Raw genomic sequence first — 22,964 nt, forward strand, 5'->3', positions numbered from 1 at the left:
ACTAAATAAAGAATTCTTTTAAATAATTCCAAATGATTGACGGTTCGCCAAAAAAATATTTGTTAAAAGATAACTCCTGTTTTTATTTCACTCTAATCCTGCTGACTCGTTAACTCAGCCGGCTGATAAACCATTTGATTTTAAAGTAGTGTATGATTTGAGCCACATTCCAGATTTTTTAAACTCAGTATAGCTAAAAGATTTTAACGGAACCTTACTTAACTTAACCTAAACTAACTTAACGGTGCCGTTAGCAAGGTCTGCCTCTTATGTACATACTGGACAGATACTTCTGTGTCGCAGTAGACTAGCCCCATTCTCTTAATGATTTTTCTCACCCTTTCATAGACTGATGCTTTTGGTTTCTTTCTCCGAGTTCTAGATACCGCACCCATGTTTACAGTGTCATAAGACGTGCCGAGCGGTTTCCTTTTCTTCTAGACAGAACCGAAAATTATCCTTTTCCGTCAGGACCAAACGACTTAAATACTTATTGAGCCTGCAGTGTCTTTATTCTGGTGCATTTCTCCACCATCCAAAGACTTCTTGCACTTATTTATCAATGGCTGCCGTTTTGTGTCTTCGTTTGAGTAGACCACGATTGAGTAATTCGCCACTTGAGGTAATATTAGTTCCATAGCACACCTTTGTATGGCGGCAACTTCTGTCTGAAATACGGTGGCATATGTTCCCAAGCTTAACCGAATTTCTGTCCTGACCGTTTCCCGGTCTTCCCTATTTGGTACTATGGTATTAACATGTTTATCAAAGCTATACCCTTGGATCCTTCGGTCTACAGGCATGTCCAGAATGGGGTCCACCTTTATCTCCTGATATGGCTTTGTTTGATCGGCTCCTTGCGTAATGCTTATAGGAACTTGACCTTGCATTAGACTGTGTACTGTTGACCTGGCCTCTATATACATATGTCCAACGGTGGTTTAGCAACAAGTTTAGTAACACCTGTAATGCATCTATAGGGGCGGTTTTCATGGTTCCCGTGACACTTGCTGGGCAAGCAAGCCTTTGTGTGCCACTAAGCTCCAAACTATAAGCCTTGTGTATAACCAAAGGTTGGATTTAGTCCCCATTTCTTCCCACACAGTCGTCTGCATCTGCCAAGGGTCGTTGTAGCCTTCTGTGTAAGATTTTATTGTGTTGATTCCATGTCAACTGGTCAAATATTACACTATACTTGCTGTATAGACATAACTAAAACATATATTTTGAAAATTATTGATGTGGAGAACATAGAAGTCTTTGAAATCCTATTGTATCACAGGATAATTGTAAGACGAAGAACCTCTACTGGGGTACCCCAGTAGATAGAGGACATCGAGGAAAAACTCGTCCACTGGATTGACGGGACTCGAAGAAGATGTAACGAAGCTGGGAGTCAGAAGATAGCCAACAGTAGTTCAATATCGATCTACTTGGAGCCAGATCGTTGATCAAGCCCCCTACAATGTAACGCCCTGGACTAAAAGTATAGCGTCCTGAAATAAGAGTAATTATTGCAATATGACTGATGGGAAGCTAAAGATATAGAAGAAAGAAAACAGAAATAAAACTATCAGACTGTGCGACGGATATAGAATTAAAAAAACAGATAAAGTATTCCGGTGGCAACTTCTTTTTCTTTAATTTAATGGCCTCCACCTTTACAGCGTTGGAAACTTCTATATTAAAAATAATAAATTATTTGTAGATATTAATACGATCTGTCATATTGTTTATCAACAAACTGTCAATTTAGTTTTGCAAATAAATTTTGCACATCGAAAGGATTGTAATTAGTAAATTTTATTTCAGAAAATCATCAAAGAAAAACGATGACATCGTTCTTCGCGTCGATACTTCCAATATTAAGAAAATAGACGCAGATTTTCATTTCTTTAGCGACACGGAACTGACTAAACCCAGTATTGGAGATTGCAGAACTGGCTCTCCTGAAAATGTTGAAAACGTCCAGTCTGATTCAGAATTTGAAGTTAAAGCAAGGAAAGGTTGGTATCACTTAATATTACAAATATATTTAGTATGCTTTTACAATTTTAACTTTCTAGCAATCATCATACTTGATTTGCTGATTATCTAATTGGATCATATAAAAAAATGTAACGAAAAATCCTAAAAGTACCGTTTTAAGACATATTTTTAATACAATACTGTTTTAGATGAGCCTATTGACAACGCGAAGAGCTGGGAATGGGGAGGCTTCCCTAGCGTCTCCCAGACCAACTCTCCAGTGAGCGACAATCCTAGACAAGAAGAACGTAGGTCGATGTTAAGCGGTATGTTCTCTTTTATGCAACAGAAGCATGGTGCTCAAAATCCTTTAGAGGGGGGAATGTACTTGTCAGATATTACTTCCGGTACTGTCGATCAAGAAGTAGCTCAGATCTATTTCAGTACGAACAAGGACAGAAAAGGTAATTCACTGCTTATAGCCAAGACTTGCCACAAATATATTTTTTCTTTGGGCATTCTACAAATGAAAGTTGATGATAGAAAGAGTAATGTAATAAAGTAGTAAATAACTTAATAAATATTTTTAACTCATGATGAAAGAGATGTGAACCCATATTAACTATTTTAGCAAAACAGAGAGAATCATGATTTAAATAAATAATTTAATATTGTACATGGCGTCGACTGGTTTCGGGGTTTAGTAACTAAATCTCATCATGAGGTTCAGTAGTAGAAGTTTTCAAAGGATATCAGTAAAATAATATATAAACTTACAGTGAAACAACAATCTTCTAATGCAAACAACTCTAGTAATTAGGCTATGCGCCTTCTGCTGCAACTTCTAAATTACTTGTTAGTCGTAGATAAAAATATAGTATGCAACTCGCAATCAACCTTATGCTTTATTATTAACAATACACTATGTTAAAGGCTTTTATATCAACAATTCCATTTTTGCTAAAGTGCAGCGGCTGCGAACTGACCCCAATCCATATTAATGTTGCATAAGCCCCTGCCCGAATCAGCGTGATGTTAAGAGGTCAAAACTATCATATTTTATTAACCCTATCACGCGTTACGATCGCACCAATAGGCGTGAATATACGTATCTTATGCCGTTGGTATTATTTTTGATTTTTCTAAAGCATTCAATTCTTTTCATTAATCTTGTCAGGTGACACCTTACACACCCAATACTACATGCCCCTTACCCCCTTCATTATTTTCTTTTTGAGCTACTCTTTTTCCTCTTATACGTCACGATCCGATGAGCTGTTCTACCCTCGTTACAAAATATCAAAAAATGTGCAGAATGAACTTTAGAATTCTTTTCCAAAATTTCCCCAGATTTAGGGAAAAAATTAAAGTTTCTTCTTCTAAAAAGCGCTGTTGCCAGTTCTTGCAAAATGCTCCGTTTTCAGAAGATCATATATAACCCTATGACGTTTATAACATTAGAGTATATGTAAACTCTCAAATTGATCGCTCTTATCTTACAACAATAAATAATTAATTTGAATTGTGAGAACTTGTCTCTATTTTGCTAAGACAGTATTTTAAACTTAATTTTTAGTCAAAAAATTGATTGGAATAACTTCAGAGATAAAGATAATGTTTGGAAGAGAGGGAAAAAATATAATGAAGAGTATGAAAGAGGTATAGCATGTGAGGGAAGAAAGGGAAAAGAGAAAGATTGGGTGTAAATTATTGAGACATCGGTGAGGGCTAAACCGGAGAAATAAAGTTTAAGGGGGAAAGATATGGGACAGACAGCAAAATATTGAAAATATATTTAATTGAAAAAGCCTTCCTTATCATTTATCAAATGAAAATATTAGTAATTTCGCCCCTTAAAGGACAGTCAATGTTTAGAGAGTCCGTTTGTTTGATAGCTAGAATGTTGTAGTCTCCTCTAGGACATTTATCCTAAAAGTTATATTCTAAAAGTCAACAGTAAAAAAATTAATATTTAAAAGAATAGTTAAAGATTTTAAACTATAACAGCTAAAAAATTAGTATAATCCTACTTATGTCAAAACTTCTGCAGCTGCAACAAATATGGAAATCATTGTGATGACGACTATTACCCAATATCGGCTTCGAATCATCGTATTGCCCGTACGTTCGGTAATCGCAATATAACGACTTAAATAAATTAGATTATTCTATGGGCACGGCCAGTCAATTGCAAATTGTTAAAAAAGTAAACTGCAATGCTCCACGCGATTCAAACTTCCACCTTCCGCCAAACAAGCGAATACCTAGTAAACTAGTTTATTAAAACCAGTTTAGATGTCTATTTAAAATACTGAGAATATAACTTTTAGAATACCTGTCCATTTTTTGATAAATGTTATTTTTATTGGATACTTCAATGAATGATATTTGTATTGAAATAATGAATGAATGTTAATTTCATGTTTATAGTTTTCAAAACTTTTCATTTTAGAATGATTGATTACCTATTTAGAGCAACTTTCATTTCTGCTTGTTTTTATTTATGTAATTTTAAGTGCGTTATTTATCTTCTTTTATCTTTATGCTCGCTAGAAGCTACAAAATCGAAAGTTTTTTTATGTTATTTGGACACATTTATAAAAGTTCTTATATTTTGTTTTTGCATATAGTAATGCGAATTTGCATGACTTAATATTTTAACAGATATTCATACAATAATAAAATGTCTTTTTTAATCTTATCCACATCTACACTGTCGGAAGTCTAAGAAGTGAACATGTAATAACATGAACTTTAATTTCAAATGAAGGGAAATCAAGCATACTTTATATTGGCAACCTCTCTACGTTACGTCATTTACTAAGGATCATAATACAACAACAGATGCCTTTGCGTCTCGATAGTCGAAGAGTTAATAGATCATTTTGAGTCAAATTTGCGGCAATTGTGGGAAATTCTCGTAACAGGATCGCGATAATATTATTTTTCATTCAAATTTACTAGTAATGTTTTTATTATCCAATACATTTTAGAAGGACCGGTAACACCCTATGGATCTTCGGTAGCGTTTTTTATGCAGTAAAATCACAAAAATTGATTGTTCTTTCTCCATTTATTAACAATAATGTGTATTACTATAACGGTATACTCGTTATTAATATTGTCTATAATGCTATAGTGTCTATAATATCTATATCGATGTAAGCAAACCTTCATACAAATAATTTAGTGATTATCCAGATAAAAAGCTCAACAAAAAGTAGTAAGAGACTTGAGTATCCTGGCTCCATTTATAATTTTGTTATTGTATGAATATTTGATGTTGCAATGTTGCATTTGTAGAATGCAAACATTCTTCTGTTGATATCATACCAATAACATTAAATTTTTTTTCAATATTTTTTATAATATATATCTAAAGTTTATTTGCAAATCATACATCATGAGTTGCCTATCCATATAAGTTTATATATATATATATATATATATATATATATATATATATATATATATATATATTACAGGGTGTCCAATTAAGCCTGCACGGTATGGGAAACTTGTTTATTTTTAGTTTAATGAAAAAAAGCCATGCTTTCTAAAAAGATCTGCATATTCTAAAACCTAAAATATAATTATCACATATTAAATTTTTTCACTTATATACAGGGTTTGTCAAAAAGTGTGAATTGAGGATATTGTAAACTCTTACACAAAACTTATATTTTTCGACAAACCGCGTGTATGACTGAAAAAATTAATATTTGATGATTGTGTTTTAGAAGTTTTAGAACATAGTACTTTTTATAAATAATATGTTTTTTTCATAAAACTAAAAATAAAAGTGTTTACCATATGGTGCCGACTTAATTGGACATTCTGTATAAGGATATAATATGCGAATACCCACCATATCTGCTGCATCGCGAACTTTGCTATTTGTAGTTTAGTGCTTGCTATTCTTTGTAATGTAATAAGTGTTATCTAATGCAAAATTTAGACGTGGAGGTGGATTGTGAATCAGGAAATGGTCCTTCATTGACGCAGAGTCCTAATAGTGCCGATGGATGCAAGAGTATCGACTCGGACTTCGACGAACAGAATAAATTGTAAGTATATTTCAAATCTAGAGTTCTGTTAATATATACTTAACGTTAAACCTTAAACTTGACATATCTTATCAGTGAAAGTCTAGAATGAAAGAGAATCTATATTTTCTTCCATTAGAGTATCTAATATTTGCAATTTTTAATGTGCATATTCCAAGAACTGTTTGAACTTTCAGTGGGTATTACATGCGTTATTTTTAAAAGCCCATATTATCTATAGTTGGAATGAGACCAATCAGTGTCTAACTACACTGATTGGTCTCTGAACACTCCAGATTTTAATATACAGTAACTGCCAAGCTATTAAGACACTTAAACATTAGAATCTATTCTCACATGAGGCCGTCAGCTGTCATTCACAGCTGGCGCTTCATTTAAAACTTACTGGTGGTGAAAGTATGTACATACTTTCAAAACTATTGAAAATACACTTGGACAAGTTTAAGAACTATTTTCTGGTGCACTTGAAAATCAACCCACTCATGCAATAAAATCATTATCGCGTGTAATAAACAATTTTGAAAGGCAGGGATGCGTTAATCCTGGTAGTCACAAGCGTGAACCTGTTTTTGATGAGTAATTTTTCTGCAAATAATGATTTCTGCATGTATCAATGAAAATCTTACAGTGTAATCAAGGTGCTGAGGTAGTAGATAGAAGTGGTACTACAGTTAGAAGAGTTTTGAAGAAAAATAGTTATCGACCATATAAAATAAAAAAAAAATCGAGATATTTCCCGAGCACAATATTCGACGTATGGAGTTTTGTGCGATACGCATCAAGTCCGTATTACTGCGATGTTTTTTACAAATACTCTACCTGCACCACACCACCTCAATAACTGAAGTAATTACGTAACTGAACTGACTGCGCTGCGACATCTTTAGGCGTAAAACTAACAGTTTTCTTTTTGTGGGCTCTTCCTTATTGCACACAAGTGGGAGGGTTCGGGAACATATTAACTCAATGTGCATATGTCTCTTCTAGCTTGGCGGATACTATATACAAATAAGTGGCAAATATGATCTTATTCCCTGGCAAAAAACAGTTACATGTAGTGTAATTATAAGAAACACGGACTATCACCACAACTGCCAATCTACTGCCTTTCAAGAGGTACTAACATAGTGCCAGCGATGTAATTTAATCTATTTTGACCAACGAATATGCATAAAATGCAATTTTAAGGATGTTATTTTCCTAAAGCTACAATAGTGCTTGAGATAAATTCCTTTTAAATTTGTCTGATAGATGACGCCAATGTAAAATTAGGTTACGTAAATTTCTTTTTCATGAAATATTACGATTTCCTTAATATGTCTGAAAAAAATTTAATGCTGGTTGTAAGGTGGTCACAACCATCTTCGTCGCAACATCACGATAAGTTTTTTACTGTGTTTTTATATGAACAGTGTTAACAGTGGCAGAAATTTGGTCACTTATATCGAAGGACCACAACTGCCCAAACACTTCGGGAGACAAATTATAAAAAAAATACAGAGGAGTAAAATAGAAAGGATTTTGGTGCAAGCGTTACAACTTTGGAATTTTATAGAAGTTATGGAGAACCTCACGTCGTGAAATTCATTAAAGTAGCACATATCAGACGAATAGAATATGTAATCAGGCGGTAAGAAAAGGCAGCAGTGAGAATTGTTTTTAACCTAAGAGGATGATGAACCAGGAGAAGATGAAACTTTGGTACTTGGACAACCTAGGGTATGACATAAAATCTATCAAAGGTAAATGACGGAGAAGAGTTGTCCAAGGCAGAAAAAAATAGGGGATTGTTCTAAAAAGATTTTGCATCATAACAAGCTATAACGCCATTTATGATGATGCGCTTGTGTAGTTTTATAGTGTAATGAATTCGCCCCAGCAATTTTCAGCCAAATTAACAATTTTGTCACCTAAGAAAAGAAATAGAAAAACTTTCATAAATTTTATATATAATGTAAAAAGTATAAGTATATATTCAGTATGAGTTTAACATAATTTAAAATTAGTAACTTAAATAATTTCAACCTAATTGTTAGTTGTTCTGATTTATTAAAAAAATGTTTGACTGCTTTATTATAGGTTACGTTCTTTTTTAGAGCACAGTCATTTTCCCAGGAGATATCCCTTTCGCTCTGCGGGTGGGATCCATCACCGAACTACAACAGCTTTTTGGAGAAGGTAGTAAAATTTAGCGATTTGTGCAACAATCCCATTCTATTCGAGAACCCCAACTTGGTAGTAAGAATAAAGGACAAATACTACTCGTGGAAGGTAGCAGCTCCAATTATTACTAGTATTATGGTTTATGGAAGACCTTTGGTACAATCATCTGTTGATCAGTTGTGTAGTATGCATATGCCGATTATTACTCCACAGGTTAGTATCTAGTAAAATAATTATATTAACGTGTTCGTGGATAAACCTTATATACAAGGAGCCATCGAAGAAAATTAATAAGGTTGTGGATTTTACATTTAAATGCCTATGGTTGTCACTTCAGTCATTTTGCAAATGAAAAATATCAGTGGATGATATTTATATCATTATCTTTGTCAATATAAATTTTGTTGAAGATTGGAGTTGTTCTAAGGAGCTACAAAGACTTTAACAGTTGTCAAAATAGATATTTGATGCTATAGTGAAGTAACAATATTTGTAGTAAAAAACGTATTTTGGTGTTTTAGGAGCTGAAAGAAGGACCAAAGCAGGAAGCAAGAAGAAGTTGGTGGAGCGGATGGAGACGAGGGGGTGCTTCGAGAGAAACCACTCCTGCCCCTGAAAACGCTAATGAAGCCCTTAAGACTGCTGATACCAAAGATGTTGTTATAGAAGTAGACGACGACTCAAAATTAGAAGACAAAAATGGTATGTTGAGAAAATTTAAACAATATACGATGTTATTTATCATTTTATTTATTTGTAGAAGATGTTAACGAACAAATTGATGTACTCCGATCTCCGAGCTCTAGCTCTGATAAGTATAGGAAAACTTTGAGACTGACTTCAAAACAAATTGTAAGTTGTATTTATTTTTATTAGATTTTTTTTTTAATTTATCTTATTTTGTTAAGGTTCTACTGAATTTGCGGGATGGTATGAATGAAGTGGAATTCAGCGTTACTACTGCATATCAAGGTACCAGTAGATGTCAGTGTCATCTTTACAAATGGAAGTGGGATGACAAGATTGTAGTATCTGATATTGATGGCACCATCACAAAGTAAGTATTAAAATCACAGATTAATTCGTCACTAAAAGCAACTCGTTTTTCTTAATAATGTAGACTTTAATGTATTTTTAGATTATTTTGTTCAAAATTTTTTACGTCTTATGGAATTATATGACGCATTATCTAAAATAATGACAATCTTTACTTCTAAATTTAGAAAATTGTTAAAAATTTTTGATTTAAGAACATGAAAAAAATCTGCAAAGTTTTGGTGGTAATTTTAACAAATATACTATTTGCTAACAGTGATTATCAGTTATTACCTTATAATCTTATTTAAATGTTTGGCACATATTTGTATATCATTATTTTAATTCTTGTTTGTCTTTCTTTTGATAAAATTGGTGTTTTTGATAGCACCATATTGGAACCTTTCAAAATTTTGAGCCCCCTTTCTGACTTATTTTCTGAAGAGAATACTGTATTAAATCGTGGCATCCAACAGGCCATCTCTGACACTTTTATTTATACTGTCGAATAGTTGGCTATAAGTTGGGTTATTCAATCAACGGTTATAGTGTTCAGACGTAATTTTTTTCATAACTCGACGTGATTTTTGTTCATAACTCGACTTCTTTACTCTTCGTCATCCAGCTTATGGCATTCTTTGAAGTAATCCTCCATGTGACTTCAAACGTTAATTTTTGTCACTGAAGTGGGTCTAAAATTTAGTTTTTGTAATAGCCTTTTTCTATGCACACCAGATAAAATTTCACTGAACAGCACTGGTTCCGTTTAAAACATGGCTGATTCCGTCTGCGCGAACGAGATGCGCGTACTTATCTTGACAAGCAGAGTTGGCATTCTGATTGTTTTATTATTCTGTGTCTACGGAGACTGGCAGAGTTTTGGTTATGTTTTGCCAAAAACTGTTGCACAGAATATTCGATGAAAGTGCCGGCGCATTATCGCAGATGAAGCAGTCGCCGCTTTCCCAAAAATAAATACGTTTTCTGTTCATTGCTTCACGGTATTTTTAGAGATTTAATGTATACTTTTTGAATATCTGACATTTAAGTATATTCATAATCAAAACAACTTCATAATCTAAAGAAACAATCAATATGGACGCTTGGATGAAAACTTGCATTGTTTTGTTTAGAAATCATAACGTTAAACCCACGAATCATCACCTTTAATGCTTTATTTATCATTAGTTATCATTTATAAGTATCCAAAGCGAATCTTTTTCTGCTCTGCTTTAGACATACATGAACCATTTTCAAATTCTAGGTGATAATCTTTTTTTTTCAAATCTCACACGTTCGATATTTTTCGATGTTTTGCTGGAAGGTCGACCAGAACGCTTTTATATGTGTTTCGCTCATAAATTCATTTCCAAAGAGCATTTGTTTCATGTGAGTAGTTTCCGCACAACTTCTTTTGTGTTTAGAGCAAAACTTAATACAATTTACTCATATCAGACATAACAAAATGGTAAGAACACAAAAAAGACAAAAATTTTAAACAAAATCTTTCTACTACACTCTATAAAAGACAATTCATATTATTCACATTGCGCATATGGAAGTTCGTGAAGAGTTAGTGATTACGATCGAACCCCACTAGAGGGTGTTGGAACGTTTTTATGCGAAGTTATACGGAGTTACCGGTTATACAGCGGATACTTTTACAAGAGACAAACCTCGTAAAAGGTCGGTATTCTTGGTTGCGATTCTTGTTGAGTCTGACAATAAACAGATTAATATTTATTCTCATATTGTGCTTTCGTTTAAAGTATCAACAATATTCGTTATTAATTTGTTCTGGAATCTATATTGTTTGTTGTTGTAGGACTCCAATGTTCGCTACTTTGTGTAAGTGACCTCAAATGACATTTTTTTTTAGTTAAAATGTCGCTTTTAAAGTTGTCCATATATTTTTTTCCAATTTTTAGTACCATTTGAAATAATCACTAATAGGTGAGAGTTTTATATAAGATATAATTTCATTATAAAGCTACGTGATTATTTCAAACGAGACTGTATCTGAAATTGAAAGAAGATTATGTGGACAACTTCAAAAGTGACATTTTAATTGTTTCTATTTTGGAAAATGTAGAGAAGGTTGTTTATAAATAATTGTTTTGATCGATTATTAGTAGCGAGGGAACTTTTTTCGCCTATGTTAATAAGAGTACTAACCCGTGACGCAATAATTACAATACAATTACTCTTTCATAACCACTATAGATTTTACTGTAATATATTTTGTTTTAGGTCTGATGTGCTTGGCCATATTTTACCCATTGTTGGCAAGGATTGGGCACAGACCGGAGTGGCTCAACTATTTAACAAAATTGAAGATAACGGTTATAAACTACTGTATCTCAGTGCGAGAGCCATTGGTCAAGCAAGGATTACACGAGACTACTTGAAATCTATCAAACAAGGGGATCTGAGCATGCCTGATGGTCCAATACTTTTGAATCCCACATCTTTGATAACTGCTTTCCACAGGTAAAATTATAAACGCAACTTTGCTTTCTTTATTTATAAGTTTGCTTGTAATTTAATTTAATAATTTAATATTTTTTAGGGAGGTGATTGAAAGAAAACCCGAGCAGTTTAAAATTTCTTGTATGTCTGATATTAAAGCTCTATTTCCAACGGATTCGAATCCTTTCTATGCTGGTTATGGAAACAGAATTAATGTAAGTTTCCAGTACCTACTTATTTTTTTACTTCATATTTTTATAACCTTACATGATTTAAATTTTACCAATGTTTGCTATTTTTTGAGGCTCCAAGATTCTATCGGGTCCTTTTTAATATGCAATGTTGCGTATTTATTTACCCAATACTACTAGAATATTTATTAGGGCTGGTTGTTCAAACGTTAATCAAAACTTGATTGTAATCAAATATTTAATTACAAGCAAATACGTCAAAGCAGCTGTCAAAATTATTAAAAATTGCTTATTATTATTATTGATTTGTAAATAAAAACATGAAATTAACATCAGAAAGAGTTTAATTATGGTTTATTTTAAATTAAAACGCAAAATAATACATTTGAATAAAATAAATCAGTCAGGGCCTGCGTAGCGCAAGCGGTAGGATGCTTGCCTCGCATGCCGGTGGTCCGGAGTTCGAATCCTACCGCCGGCAAGAACAACTAGACATTTTTAAAAATGTCTATAGGCCCCAGGTCGACTCAGCCTGAATAAAATGAGTACCTTGGGTAAAACCAGGGGTAATAATAGGCGGTTGAAGCGTAGCACTGGCCATGTTACCTTCCTTGTATACCGTAGGCCCTAGATATAGCAGGCTACCCTGCTGTACTCCCAAAGCCGCCAGCGGTATAAAACGGGAGACTATTATTATTAAATCAGTCAACATAATCTCAAAATGTGACATATTTGATTTTAATTAAATATTTGATTACAATCAAGTTTTGATTATCGTTCGAACAACCGGCCCTTAAAATTTAATACTCAGTTGTATCATGGAATATAACTTATTATCAAATATACTTTTTCGAATATAGATTGATATAACACACCATATGTACCAAGAGTACTTATTCAATTTCAAAATATTTATAATATAAAATATAAATTATTTTACTGGCTTAATTCTAATAAAAATCAAATTTAATAATGAAATCCAGCAGTTTAATCATGATTAAACTGGCCTGCTGGGTTTCACTTGTCACAATACGGTAAATATCTTTGATTTATAGTATAAACTATTAAATTTTATATTAATCTTTAATCTTCATGGAGTAAGTTCATTGTAGATCGGCTCAAAACAATAGATTTTCGCTACCTTCTTTGTATACCAACTCTTTTTCATTTCAAACAAAATACCCGTTAGTACTGAATACAAATATTTTTATACAATTTTTAGGACGTTTGGGCGTACAGAGCTGTAGGCATACCAATAGTTAGAATATTCACCATTAATCCAAAAGGTGAACTCAAGCACGAGCTGACGCAGACCTTCCAGTCCAGGTGAGCATCTTTTTTTTTTTCAATTGCATAAACTTAACCGGTGGCGGTGCTGTATTTGGTGCTTTGGTCATTGCATGTTTTACATCTTTTATTCAGTTGCTGATTTATTTATTTAATTTTTGCAGTTACTCGGGCCAGTCACTGGTGGTCGATGATGTATTTCCCCCTCTTTTAAGCAAAATTCAATACGATTCCGGCGAGGATTCTGATTACGTTGATGACTCAGATTCTGAATCATCATCGTTACACATGACATTGTGATAATTCATCGCCGTTAGATTTTTTCTAAATTTTATAGTTTTTCTGGCCTTTATTAAATAAAAATTATTATCGAATAATAAAGAAAAGTATAGTAAAACGTAGAGTTTTATATATAAAGTGTCTTGAATTGTTTACTCAGACTAATAATTTTTATTTAATAAGAAAAAAGGCTGTCAATTAAGTATTTTTGTACATATTTGTTATTTATTAATATTATTTATGAAACATGTGTGTTTTGTCTAAAGCGCAATGCATGAAAATTGGTTTTTGTAAAGCTTTCATCATCCATTTAATCCAAGTAAGATCTACAGACATTTATCCTATTTTTTCAATGAAAAAGCTCCCTCTTGTATATCTTACTTTGACTCATAGTGCTTTTATGAAACAAAAAGGATAAAACACACGTGTCTAATTGTTAAAAAAACAGTACAAAATAGTTTAAATTGCCTGAAATCTAAGTATGGGGTTTACTCGTTTCGGTTCTTCCGCACAACCCGCCTTCAGTCCACGTGGCTTCTTGCATCGATGTTTAGTATTTGAAAATGGTAAGCAAGCAGTGGTAGAATAAGACATTGTTCATCTTTCTTTTCTTGCCTAAGACTACTGTTTAAACTAATGTTTTTTCTTTGTTTCTGTAAAATCATTACTAACGACAATCATACATCATTGTGTGATTTAGGCTTAGTGTTTTTCGGAAAATCTTCAATATTTCAATATCATCAAAATTACATTTTTTTAAAGAAACATGATGATCTAATTTTTTTATAAAAGTACAAAAATTGAATAATTTCAACAGTATACTTATTCAAATTTACCACTATCTGTTCTATTATTTCCCTGAAGATCACTATGAGTTTAGCAAGGCTTCTCCGAATTATAAGTGTATACGAGTTAAATAGGATATTAAAATATAATGAAGTGAAGAAATTAGAAGCTCTTAAACTAGGGGTATATCGAATCAAAATATTACGAATTTCATTAATGAAGCGAATCGCCAATGCTAAGGTTTTAAGACGAACAAAAAAAAAGTGTAAAATATCACTTCATGACTAAAACCAAATATCAATTAGTTCAATGAATAATACACGAAAAGATCAATGGAAGGAGATCAAAAGGAAGAAAGTTGTGGTCTGCGCCAATGGTTCAGCACCACCAACAACTATTTGTTTAGGACAGCAGTCACAAAATTACGTGTAGTTTTGAGGGTTGCCAACTTTTGAAACAAAGACAGCCGATGAGATGAAATCTGAGAGGATAAATTTTATGGAAGCAGATACAAAAATGAAGAAATAATCAGAATAAAAAAAGCGAAAACTGAGACCATGTTATAAAGAATGCACGATAAAGAAAAAGAAGAGAAAAATATAAAGACAACAAAGCGAAAGAGCTAAAATGCGTGGGATTATTTATACATTGACTCATGACTCAGAAAAACTGACATTGATTTCGAAATATGTTTCATTTAAACATTTACGAACCGTTTCAGTCTAATCTAAGTAATCTAATTTTATTATCAATATAATCTGAAGAAAATTGTTTTCCTATGCTTTTAATTAAAATATTCAAATGCAAGTTAAAATTTATATAATTAATAGATAAATTGTAGAGTTAAAGTAGGATACTTTCCGATTTAATCGTAAATGTGCACTGTAATCTTTCTTACTGTTTTACCGTATAGTCATTAAAAAATAATATCAGAATACCATAAAAACGATATTTAAAAGCTTCATATCATCGCAAGGTAGTGAATATCCCTTAAGAGATTGTGTTCTTCAAAATTTTTTGGTAATCTATAATATACTGTTAATAAGACCCTTAAAGAATTCCCAATTGAAAAGGCTTCATTATCTTTATGTGACCGTAATACTAGTAAATAACTGATCTTGACTGACCTGTTTTATGTCAGTCATTGATTGAATTGGGATATGCAAAGATGTTACCAAGTGAAGGGCTTAAAATAAAAGTATAAAAAGGAGATTGGGACACAACTTTTAATCAAATTATGTATTTGAGTCGGTAAATTCAAAATATATTTTTTTACATATTTCCTACGGAACAAAATACCATGGCTAGTAATTTGTTCCTTCATTCCCAATCTTGAATCCTTATTATGTAAGTAGAAAGGTCAGTAACAAACTGTTCAGTTCAGGTAATCTTGTAATTTTTTTCTTCAACATAAATCGGCCAAAATCTGGAAAGAAAACCTCAAAAGTAATTAATACCTTCATTAAATGATGTGAAGTTTAAATATAAACATTTTTAAAATTTGAACAAAATGTTGTTATTAATGATTACTGCTATCTTTGACTTTTTTTCAACGCCGGGATCATTTTTCCAATTATTTTTTAGATCCAGACTTTTCTATAGAAGGTCTTAGCAATATAAACTTTTTTCCGTGTATCTTATTCTTCTTCTTCTTCTTCCTCTTTATAAGCAATTCTGCTTGTTCATTGGCGAATAATAGCTCTATGGAAGGTTGACACTCCATCTTTTGCGCGGTCCCCCGATACTTCTTTTGCCGATTGGTGACTTATCTCTTGCTATTTTGACGACATGGTTCTTCTCCATTCTGCTTATGTGGTTATTCTTTTTTTTTCTATGTTTTGTCCATTCATTTATACACTGTACGTTACATTTTCTTCTAATGTCATCACTTCTCTTTCTCTCAGCGTAGTCTGCTGAGATTATTAGGGGAACTTCTCTATTATTCAGAAGATGGATTACATCTTTCGAGTCAATCGCTTTCTTTAGGTCGATCAGACACAGAAATGCTGGTCTATTATACTCTAGTGATCTTGGATCGTATATAACAAGACACTATTCAACCCATCAGGATTCGTACCAACTAAAAATGTTTACACATTGAGGAGGGCGAAGTGAAAAACCTTTACGTTGTCGCCTTTTTCTGTGCTATCTGTCTCGTCAGTTCTCTTTCCTTACTCTTGCGATCATGGCATTCATCATAGCATGGGATCGATCCAACTAGATCCACCACTAATATTGAAATTGTTCTATTTCATGCAACCATAATATTCTTTGGAGCACTAAACGCATCATAAGAGAGGTTCGGGTTGACCTCCATTAGATGGCTCGACGATGTACAAGAACAGACGGGATGATAATGGCACCAGGTAGCAAGTGACAAATTAAAATGGAAACGCCACTGGTAGACTTACGTCCAGAAGTGGACAGTCAAGAGCTGTTAAAAGAAGAAAGAAGATCTCTACTGTAGATACATTTGTCATTACTTGTCTTATAACTTTTCTCCTGGCACCTCTCGTTGATTTGGATTGCACAAATTTAAACTGGATTTTCTGTTTTTTCACACGTTGAGGTTTAGTTACTTATTTTTGTATGGGACTTTTGTATTATCTTTATACCTTTCCAGAAATATCATGTAACCGTCTCCGTGATTCTATTGCTAAAATAGTGGGGGTATAAGGACCAGAAGTGAACGAAAAGGCTTATCTAAAGTTATAGGAAAGGCTCTTTTTACAGTGTCTATCCTCACTGCCTCAGATTTTTAAGCCATAAAGTTCTACCAATTTAATCTTGATCTTTGCTTGCAGTTTAATTAAAAACTAATGTATTTTCTGTTAGTCACAAGTTTCCCGGTTTTTATGGTGTTTAAAACTTCTAGCTTTTTTCGAGATTCCACATGTGTCGTTATTCTGAGCTTGCGGGGATAACAGCACATCACGAACATACCTTTGTACGTTCATTTCGTAAGTATGGATGTTATTTTAATCGACAGAAAGAACATTTGTTTTTTTTTACAATTCATGAAGTTTCATCCCATAAAATTGCCTTTAAAGTAACTCTTCTCGCATTCAAACAATTTGGATATCTAAATAATTTGTTGTTGATTACTGTTTTTACTTTTGTTTATTCCTTTTACGTCATGTTACGTTTTATTAATCTTTTCACCTACAACTAAAGACAAAAGCTGTACGGTCGATCTGTAAACTCGCGATATCTGTTAGTTCGTTGACAATTAAATCTGTATTTTTAAAACCCTGGTCCCATCAGTGAAGATCCAATTGGTCAGAGACTCGAAATTACTGACCTGGAAGCTTAACTTTCCAGACCCGTTTATCCGATTCTTCAAGAACACCTGTATTTTCCAATATTCTTTGCAGACAGGTCCTCTCCTAGAATGGCATTAAATTTTTGGTCGGCGTACAAGTTTATAATTAAACAAATGTCTTTTTCATCCAGACCAATTCTATTTAATTTTTTTTCCAATTTTTGGTAGCAAGAACTCACACTGGAGATCGAAAATCAGGTTTTAAAAAACTATTATCAGACCAATAGTATGTTATGGATGCGAGTAATGACCGAAAATACTGTTGTGAATTTATTAAAAGGTTCAATATTTATAACACTTACGGATTTAATTTATTTCTTTATTTATATTAACTTATCTGACAATAATTTATATAATATATCCGTACGTAACAAATTCGCGAGCGCGGGTTCAGAATTAACTGTTCCTTCCAAATAAAATGTCCTTTATATATGCCATTGCCTTTACGCTAGAATCATCGAACAGCCTTCTCGATTAGTGGTGAAATTATAACGGTAAGGCAAACGGGTATTTTTACATCGGCTCGACCGTTTCTGGAAGGTCCATTCAGGTAAATTTCTGCCGGCTAATAGAATACTCTCGTAAAATCTAAAAACAGAACACATTAGTCATAATATTTACGGTTATTTTAGGCCAGGATAATTATCGTAACATTGCCCCCCTCTTAAAAGATGGTTCCTCCTGGAACCTTGTCGGGACTGAAACCGGAACTGTATGCTGGTATCGGCAACTGGACCCTCTTTTACAACTTCCAGTTGTATAAAAATGACAAGGGACGGTTTTCTCTCCGCACCAGTAACTATGCGGATTGCAACAGACTAACACCTGGACTTCGGTGTCTTTAAAGATCTCCTCCACCATATTTCGGATAACCCTCCAATCTAATTGGCGGCACTCCAACTTTGGCATGGCTAACTTTTGCACGTCGGACTCTAGTACGTGCTCTCTCAATTGAAGTAAGGCTTCCCACACATCTCGGTAGGTAGGTTGGTCACGGGCAGTGTCTTTTGTTACCAGGTAGAAAAGGTAACGTGATGCATCTTGGAGTTTCAAGGTTTTACCGGGAGCTGGCACCTGGCATTGAAGTTCTGCAACTCGACCAAACTTCCTTCGAAAGACGGATGCCAACCCTGGTGCGTCTTTGATACTGGCCGGGATGGTGAGGGCCAGCGAGTAGTCATCGGGGAGCGCTAGTAGATCTTGCTTTTCTTCAGTGGTAACACCATGTCTCGCTTTACCGGTACCTCCATAGGCACCCATGAATTCCTCAAACGTGGGGTCAGACACATCGTGGACTTGGTTTACTTCCACTTCTTCATCTACGTCGTGGTCACCTTCGAAAGACGCCAGCCGGTTATGGTGTACTATCATCGGCTTTCCCTTCGGAATCTTGCTTATTCGGTAGATGACATCGTTGATCTTCTCCATAATGAGGTATGGACCTTCCCAAAACTGCTGCAATTTGGGAGAACAACCTTTTCGCTTCTTGGGATTATACAGCCATACTTTGTCGTTCTTCTTAAAGCAACCCTTTTCGGCTTGTGTATCGTACCGTTTCTTCATTCGGTCGCTAGCGATCTGAAGGTGGGAACGGACCAACTCATGAACATCGTCCATTCTTCTTCGTAATTCGATCACATAATCTTCACCTGCTACATCTTCTCCAGGTCGACACCCAAACTCTAGATCACAAGGTAGTCGCATTTCGCGTCCGAATAGGACTTTCGCTGGTGTCTGGCCTGTTGATTCGTTAACAGCAGATCTGTAGGCCATTGTGAAGAACGGAAGGTATTGGTCCCAGTCTCGCTGATGATCGGACACCATCTTTGTCAAATATTTGCCAACTGTCCTATTCATCCGTTCTACCATACCATCAGATTGCGGATGATATGCTGTAGTTCTTGTTTTCTTCATGCCTAGTCTATCACATATTCCTTGGAATAGATCGCTTTCGAAGTTCCTGCCTTGGTCACTATGGATCTCCAAAGGCACTCCAAATCGGCTGATATATTCTTGGATCAACTTATCTGCAACGGTGGCGGCCTTCTGGTCTGGAAGTGCGTAAATCTCGACCCACTTAGTGAAGTAATCCATTACTACCAGCATGTACTTGCCTCCATTTTCACTTTCTGGAAATGGCCCAGCGATGTCCAAAGCTATTCTTTCAAACGGGCTTCCAACATTATATTGTCTCATAGGAGCTCTCCTTTTTCGGTAAGGCCCGTTACTCGTGGCACAAATAGTACATTTCTTACACCAGTCTTTTACATCGTCGGAACTGTTCATCCAATAAAACCGTTCCCGAATTCGCTGAAGGGTTTTCCTTACACCAAAATGCCCTCCCGATGGACTGTCGTGTAACTGACGAAGTACTTCGGCTATTCTGCTCTTTGGGATCACCAACTGTCTTCTCTTCTCTGAACCGTCATCATTTTCCAGGACTCGTTTAAGCAAGCCATCTTCGATGATAAATGAGTCCCACTGGGCCCAATACGTCTTAACTACTGAGCATAGGTTTGATATTTCCTGCCAAGGTGGTCGACGGTTTTCCTCTTTCCATTTTCGGATTTTCTGTATAACTGGATCTCTCTCTTGTTCTTCCCTGATCTTAGTAGGCGTCCAGTCGTCGTTGACAATCGTCGTTCTTAGCACTGCTGCTTCCTTGGATTCCGTTTTGTTGCAGTGGGAACACTCTGCTGAGCATGGCCTTCTGGAAAGAGAATCAGCGTTTCTGTGGCTAACTCCGGCCCGGTGCTCAATCTTAAAATCGTATTCTTGGAGTCGTTCGATCCACCTGGCTATCTGACCCTCTGGATTCTTAAACTGCATCAACCACTTAAGGGCGGCATGGTCGGTTCGGATTAGAAACTTTCTTCCATAGAGGTATTGATAGAAGTGCTCTACTGATTTCACTACTGCCAGAAGTTCTCTTCTCGTGACGCAATAATTCCGCTCAGGTTTTGAAAGAACTTTACTAAAATATCCGAGGACTCGTTCCTGTCCTCCTTGAATCTGAGACAGCACTCCTCCAATTCCCACATTACTTGCATCTGTATCTAAGATGAACTCTCCTTCTGGCAGTGGATACCCTAAAATTGGTGCTGTTATTAAATGCTTTTTCAAGGTCTCAAAGGCATTTTGGCAGTCTGTATCCCAGCGGTAATCTCTTGCTTCCTCCGTAAGTCGCGTTAATGGCTTAGCGATATCTGCAAACTTCTTAATAAACCTCCGGTAGTAAGTACATAGTCCAAGAAAACTTCTCACTTGATGTTTGTCAGTTGGTTTTGGCCATTCCTTAATGGAATCGATTTTTCCCTTATCCACGGCCACTCCTTCTTTACTGACTATATGACCCAGATAATTGACTTTACCTTGAAATAGCTGGCACTTCTTGGGGTTTAACATCAATTGGGCAGCTTTAAGTCGATTAAAAACGTTTTCTAAATTCTTCAGATGTTCTTCGAATGTCTCCCCCAAGACGATTATGTCATCCAAATAAACCAGGCATGTTTTCCAAGATAACCCTCTCAACACATTTTCCATAAGCCTCTCAAATGTCGCAGGAGCATTACAGAGTCCAAATGGCATAACGTTGAATTGCCACAATCCAGATCCTGTGGTGAAGGCTGTCTTTTCTTTATCTACTGGGTCTATTTCTACCTGCCAGTATCCAGACTTCAAATCCAAAGTAGAAAACAATTTACTTCCAGCCAATGTGTCCAATGTGTCATCGATCCGAGGCAGAGGATAACTATCTTTCTTAGTAACGTTGTTCAGCAAACGGTAATCCACACAGAACCTCGTCGTTCCGTCTTTCTTCTTAACCAGGACCACCGGAGAGACCCATGGGCTCGTAGAAGGTTCTATCACCCCGTCTTTCTTCATTTCCTGAACAATCGTTTCAGCTTCCTCTCTCTTCGCCTGTGGTAATCGTCGAGCTGTTTGACGAATTGGCTTAGCATTACCAGTATCAATTTTATGCTTAACAACGGTAGTTCTTCCCGTCTTTCCTCCTTTCGGTACGAAAATATCACGATACTGCCGAAGAAATTCCCTTAATTTCCTTTTCTCCATCTGATTTAGAGACTGTCCTGCAACTGCAACCATTTGGTCGAATTTGTCGTTGGAATTATCAGATGTTGTCGCCTGACGGATTATGGATGTCACAGGTACACAAGTTCCTACCTTTGTCTCTTTCTTGATGGTCACTGGGTAGTCGTTGACATTGATAAGTCTCACAGGAATTTCTTTGGCCGAAGTCACCAATTCCTTTCCAATTATGATTCCACGGCCAACCTCATCGTCGTGGTTCCAAGGCTCCATCATAACAGGTGTCCCTTCGTCTACAATTCCCTGTAGTCGCGCTACTATGATCGTTTCGCTTCTCGCAGGCACGACTGTATCTTCTGTAATGGCTGCTTGCACAGTGTTGTCATTATGTGGATGGAGAAATACCTCTTCGTTGCCAACTTTGATTACCTTATTCTTAAAATCCAATTGGAATCCATGCATATTCATTACGTCCATTCCTAATATAACATCCTCTTCGATGTCAGCAACTATAACAGTATGGACGAACTTTTCTGCTCCAATTCCCAATTGTACCTGGATTTCTCCATGAATGTTAGCATTTTCACCTGTAGCGGTCCGAAGTCGCAACCTCGTTGGTAACAGTTTCTTTCGGCTGTTTATAACTGTCGGGCGTATAATGGTTCTGGGCGCTCCGGTATCCACCAACAACGTATGCTTTTTACCATTTATGTCTCCATCTACATATACACTATCTTCACGACATTTCAAAGAAGCTATTAGTATGAGAGGGTCTTTGGAAAAGTTCTGGGTCGAAGCTGCCCCCCTAAGGCTGACCCGTTCTAGTTTTCCTGATGGTGAGTTTCTTGATTTGCGTCGTACCTAGGGTGCTTACAGGAGCTTCGCACGTGTCCTATTTCGCCACAATTCCAGCATCTGATGGTCTTCGTTTTCTTATATGTCATGCTTTTCATCATATTAACGAGCTGGTCAAGTTTATCTTCATCTCCTTCCTCTTTTACAGTCCTAACTTTACTGTACCCACCAGAGGCCTGCGTAGCTGACTCGTATTCGAGGGCGGCGGATAAGACATCAACCAGCGTCTTGTGACGAGCTAATCGTAGTGTTCTCTGCATTTCATGATCACGAAGACCATCAATAAACGTTTGAACGGCCAATTTTTCCATCATGTCTTCGGGAGCTGTTGGATAAGCATATCGTACTAATCTGGCAATATCTACCTCATATTCTTGAAGAGCCTCATCTTTCTTCTGTCTACGATTTTTAAGCTGCGACTGATATACATGCTCCAAATGTTCGTGGCCATATCGCATATTTAACCTCTTCTTCAGTTGTTCGAAATCATCG

At 35.4% G+C, this 22,964-nt stretch overlaps 1 protein-coding gene across 3 annotated transcripts in view; it reads left to right on the forward strand.

Annotated features, from left to right (window-relative positions):
• Positions 1-22,964, forward strand: part of Lpin (phosphatidate phosphatase LPIN) — a 151,309-nt gene that overhangs the window by 122,282 nt on the left and 6,063 nt on the right. For 2 of the 3 annotated variants that reach the window (XM_072522544.1, XM_072522543.1), the window contains exons 6-16: positions 1,813-2,006; positions 2,178-2,432; positions 5,927-6,035; positions 8,132-8,411; positions 8,720-8,900; positions 8,959-9,050; positions 9,107-9,255; positions 11,484-11,723; positions 11,803-11,917; positions 13,116-13,219; positions 13,345-14,025. In XM_072522544.1, the coding sequence (XP_072378645.1) occupies positions 1,813-2,006; positions 2,178-2,432; positions 5,927-6,035; positions 8,132-8,411; positions 8,720-8,900; positions 8,959-9,050; positions 9,107-9,255; positions 11,484-11,723; positions 11,803-11,917; positions 13,116-13,219; positions 13,345-13,480 (1,855 nt within the window). In that variant the 3' untranslated portion in view covers positions 13,481-14,025. The remainder of the gene's footprint in view (positions 1-1,812; positions 2,007-2,177; positions 2,433-5,926; positions 6,036-8,131; positions 8,412-8,719; positions 8,901-8,958; positions 9,051-9,106; positions 9,256-11,483; positions 11,724-11,802; positions 11,918-13,115; positions 13,220-13,344; positions 14,026-22,964) is intronic. The other variant, XM_072522547.1, reaches the window with a different exon arrangement.

This window comes from Diabrotica undecimpunctata, chromosome 2, assembly GCF_040954645.1.
Source record: "Diabrotica undecimpunctata isolate CICGRU chromosome 2, icDiaUnde3, whole genome shotgun sequence".
Taxonomy (NCBI): Eukaryota; Metazoa; Arthropoda; class Insecta; order Coleoptera; family Chrysomelidae; genus Diabrotica; species Diabrotica undecimpunctata.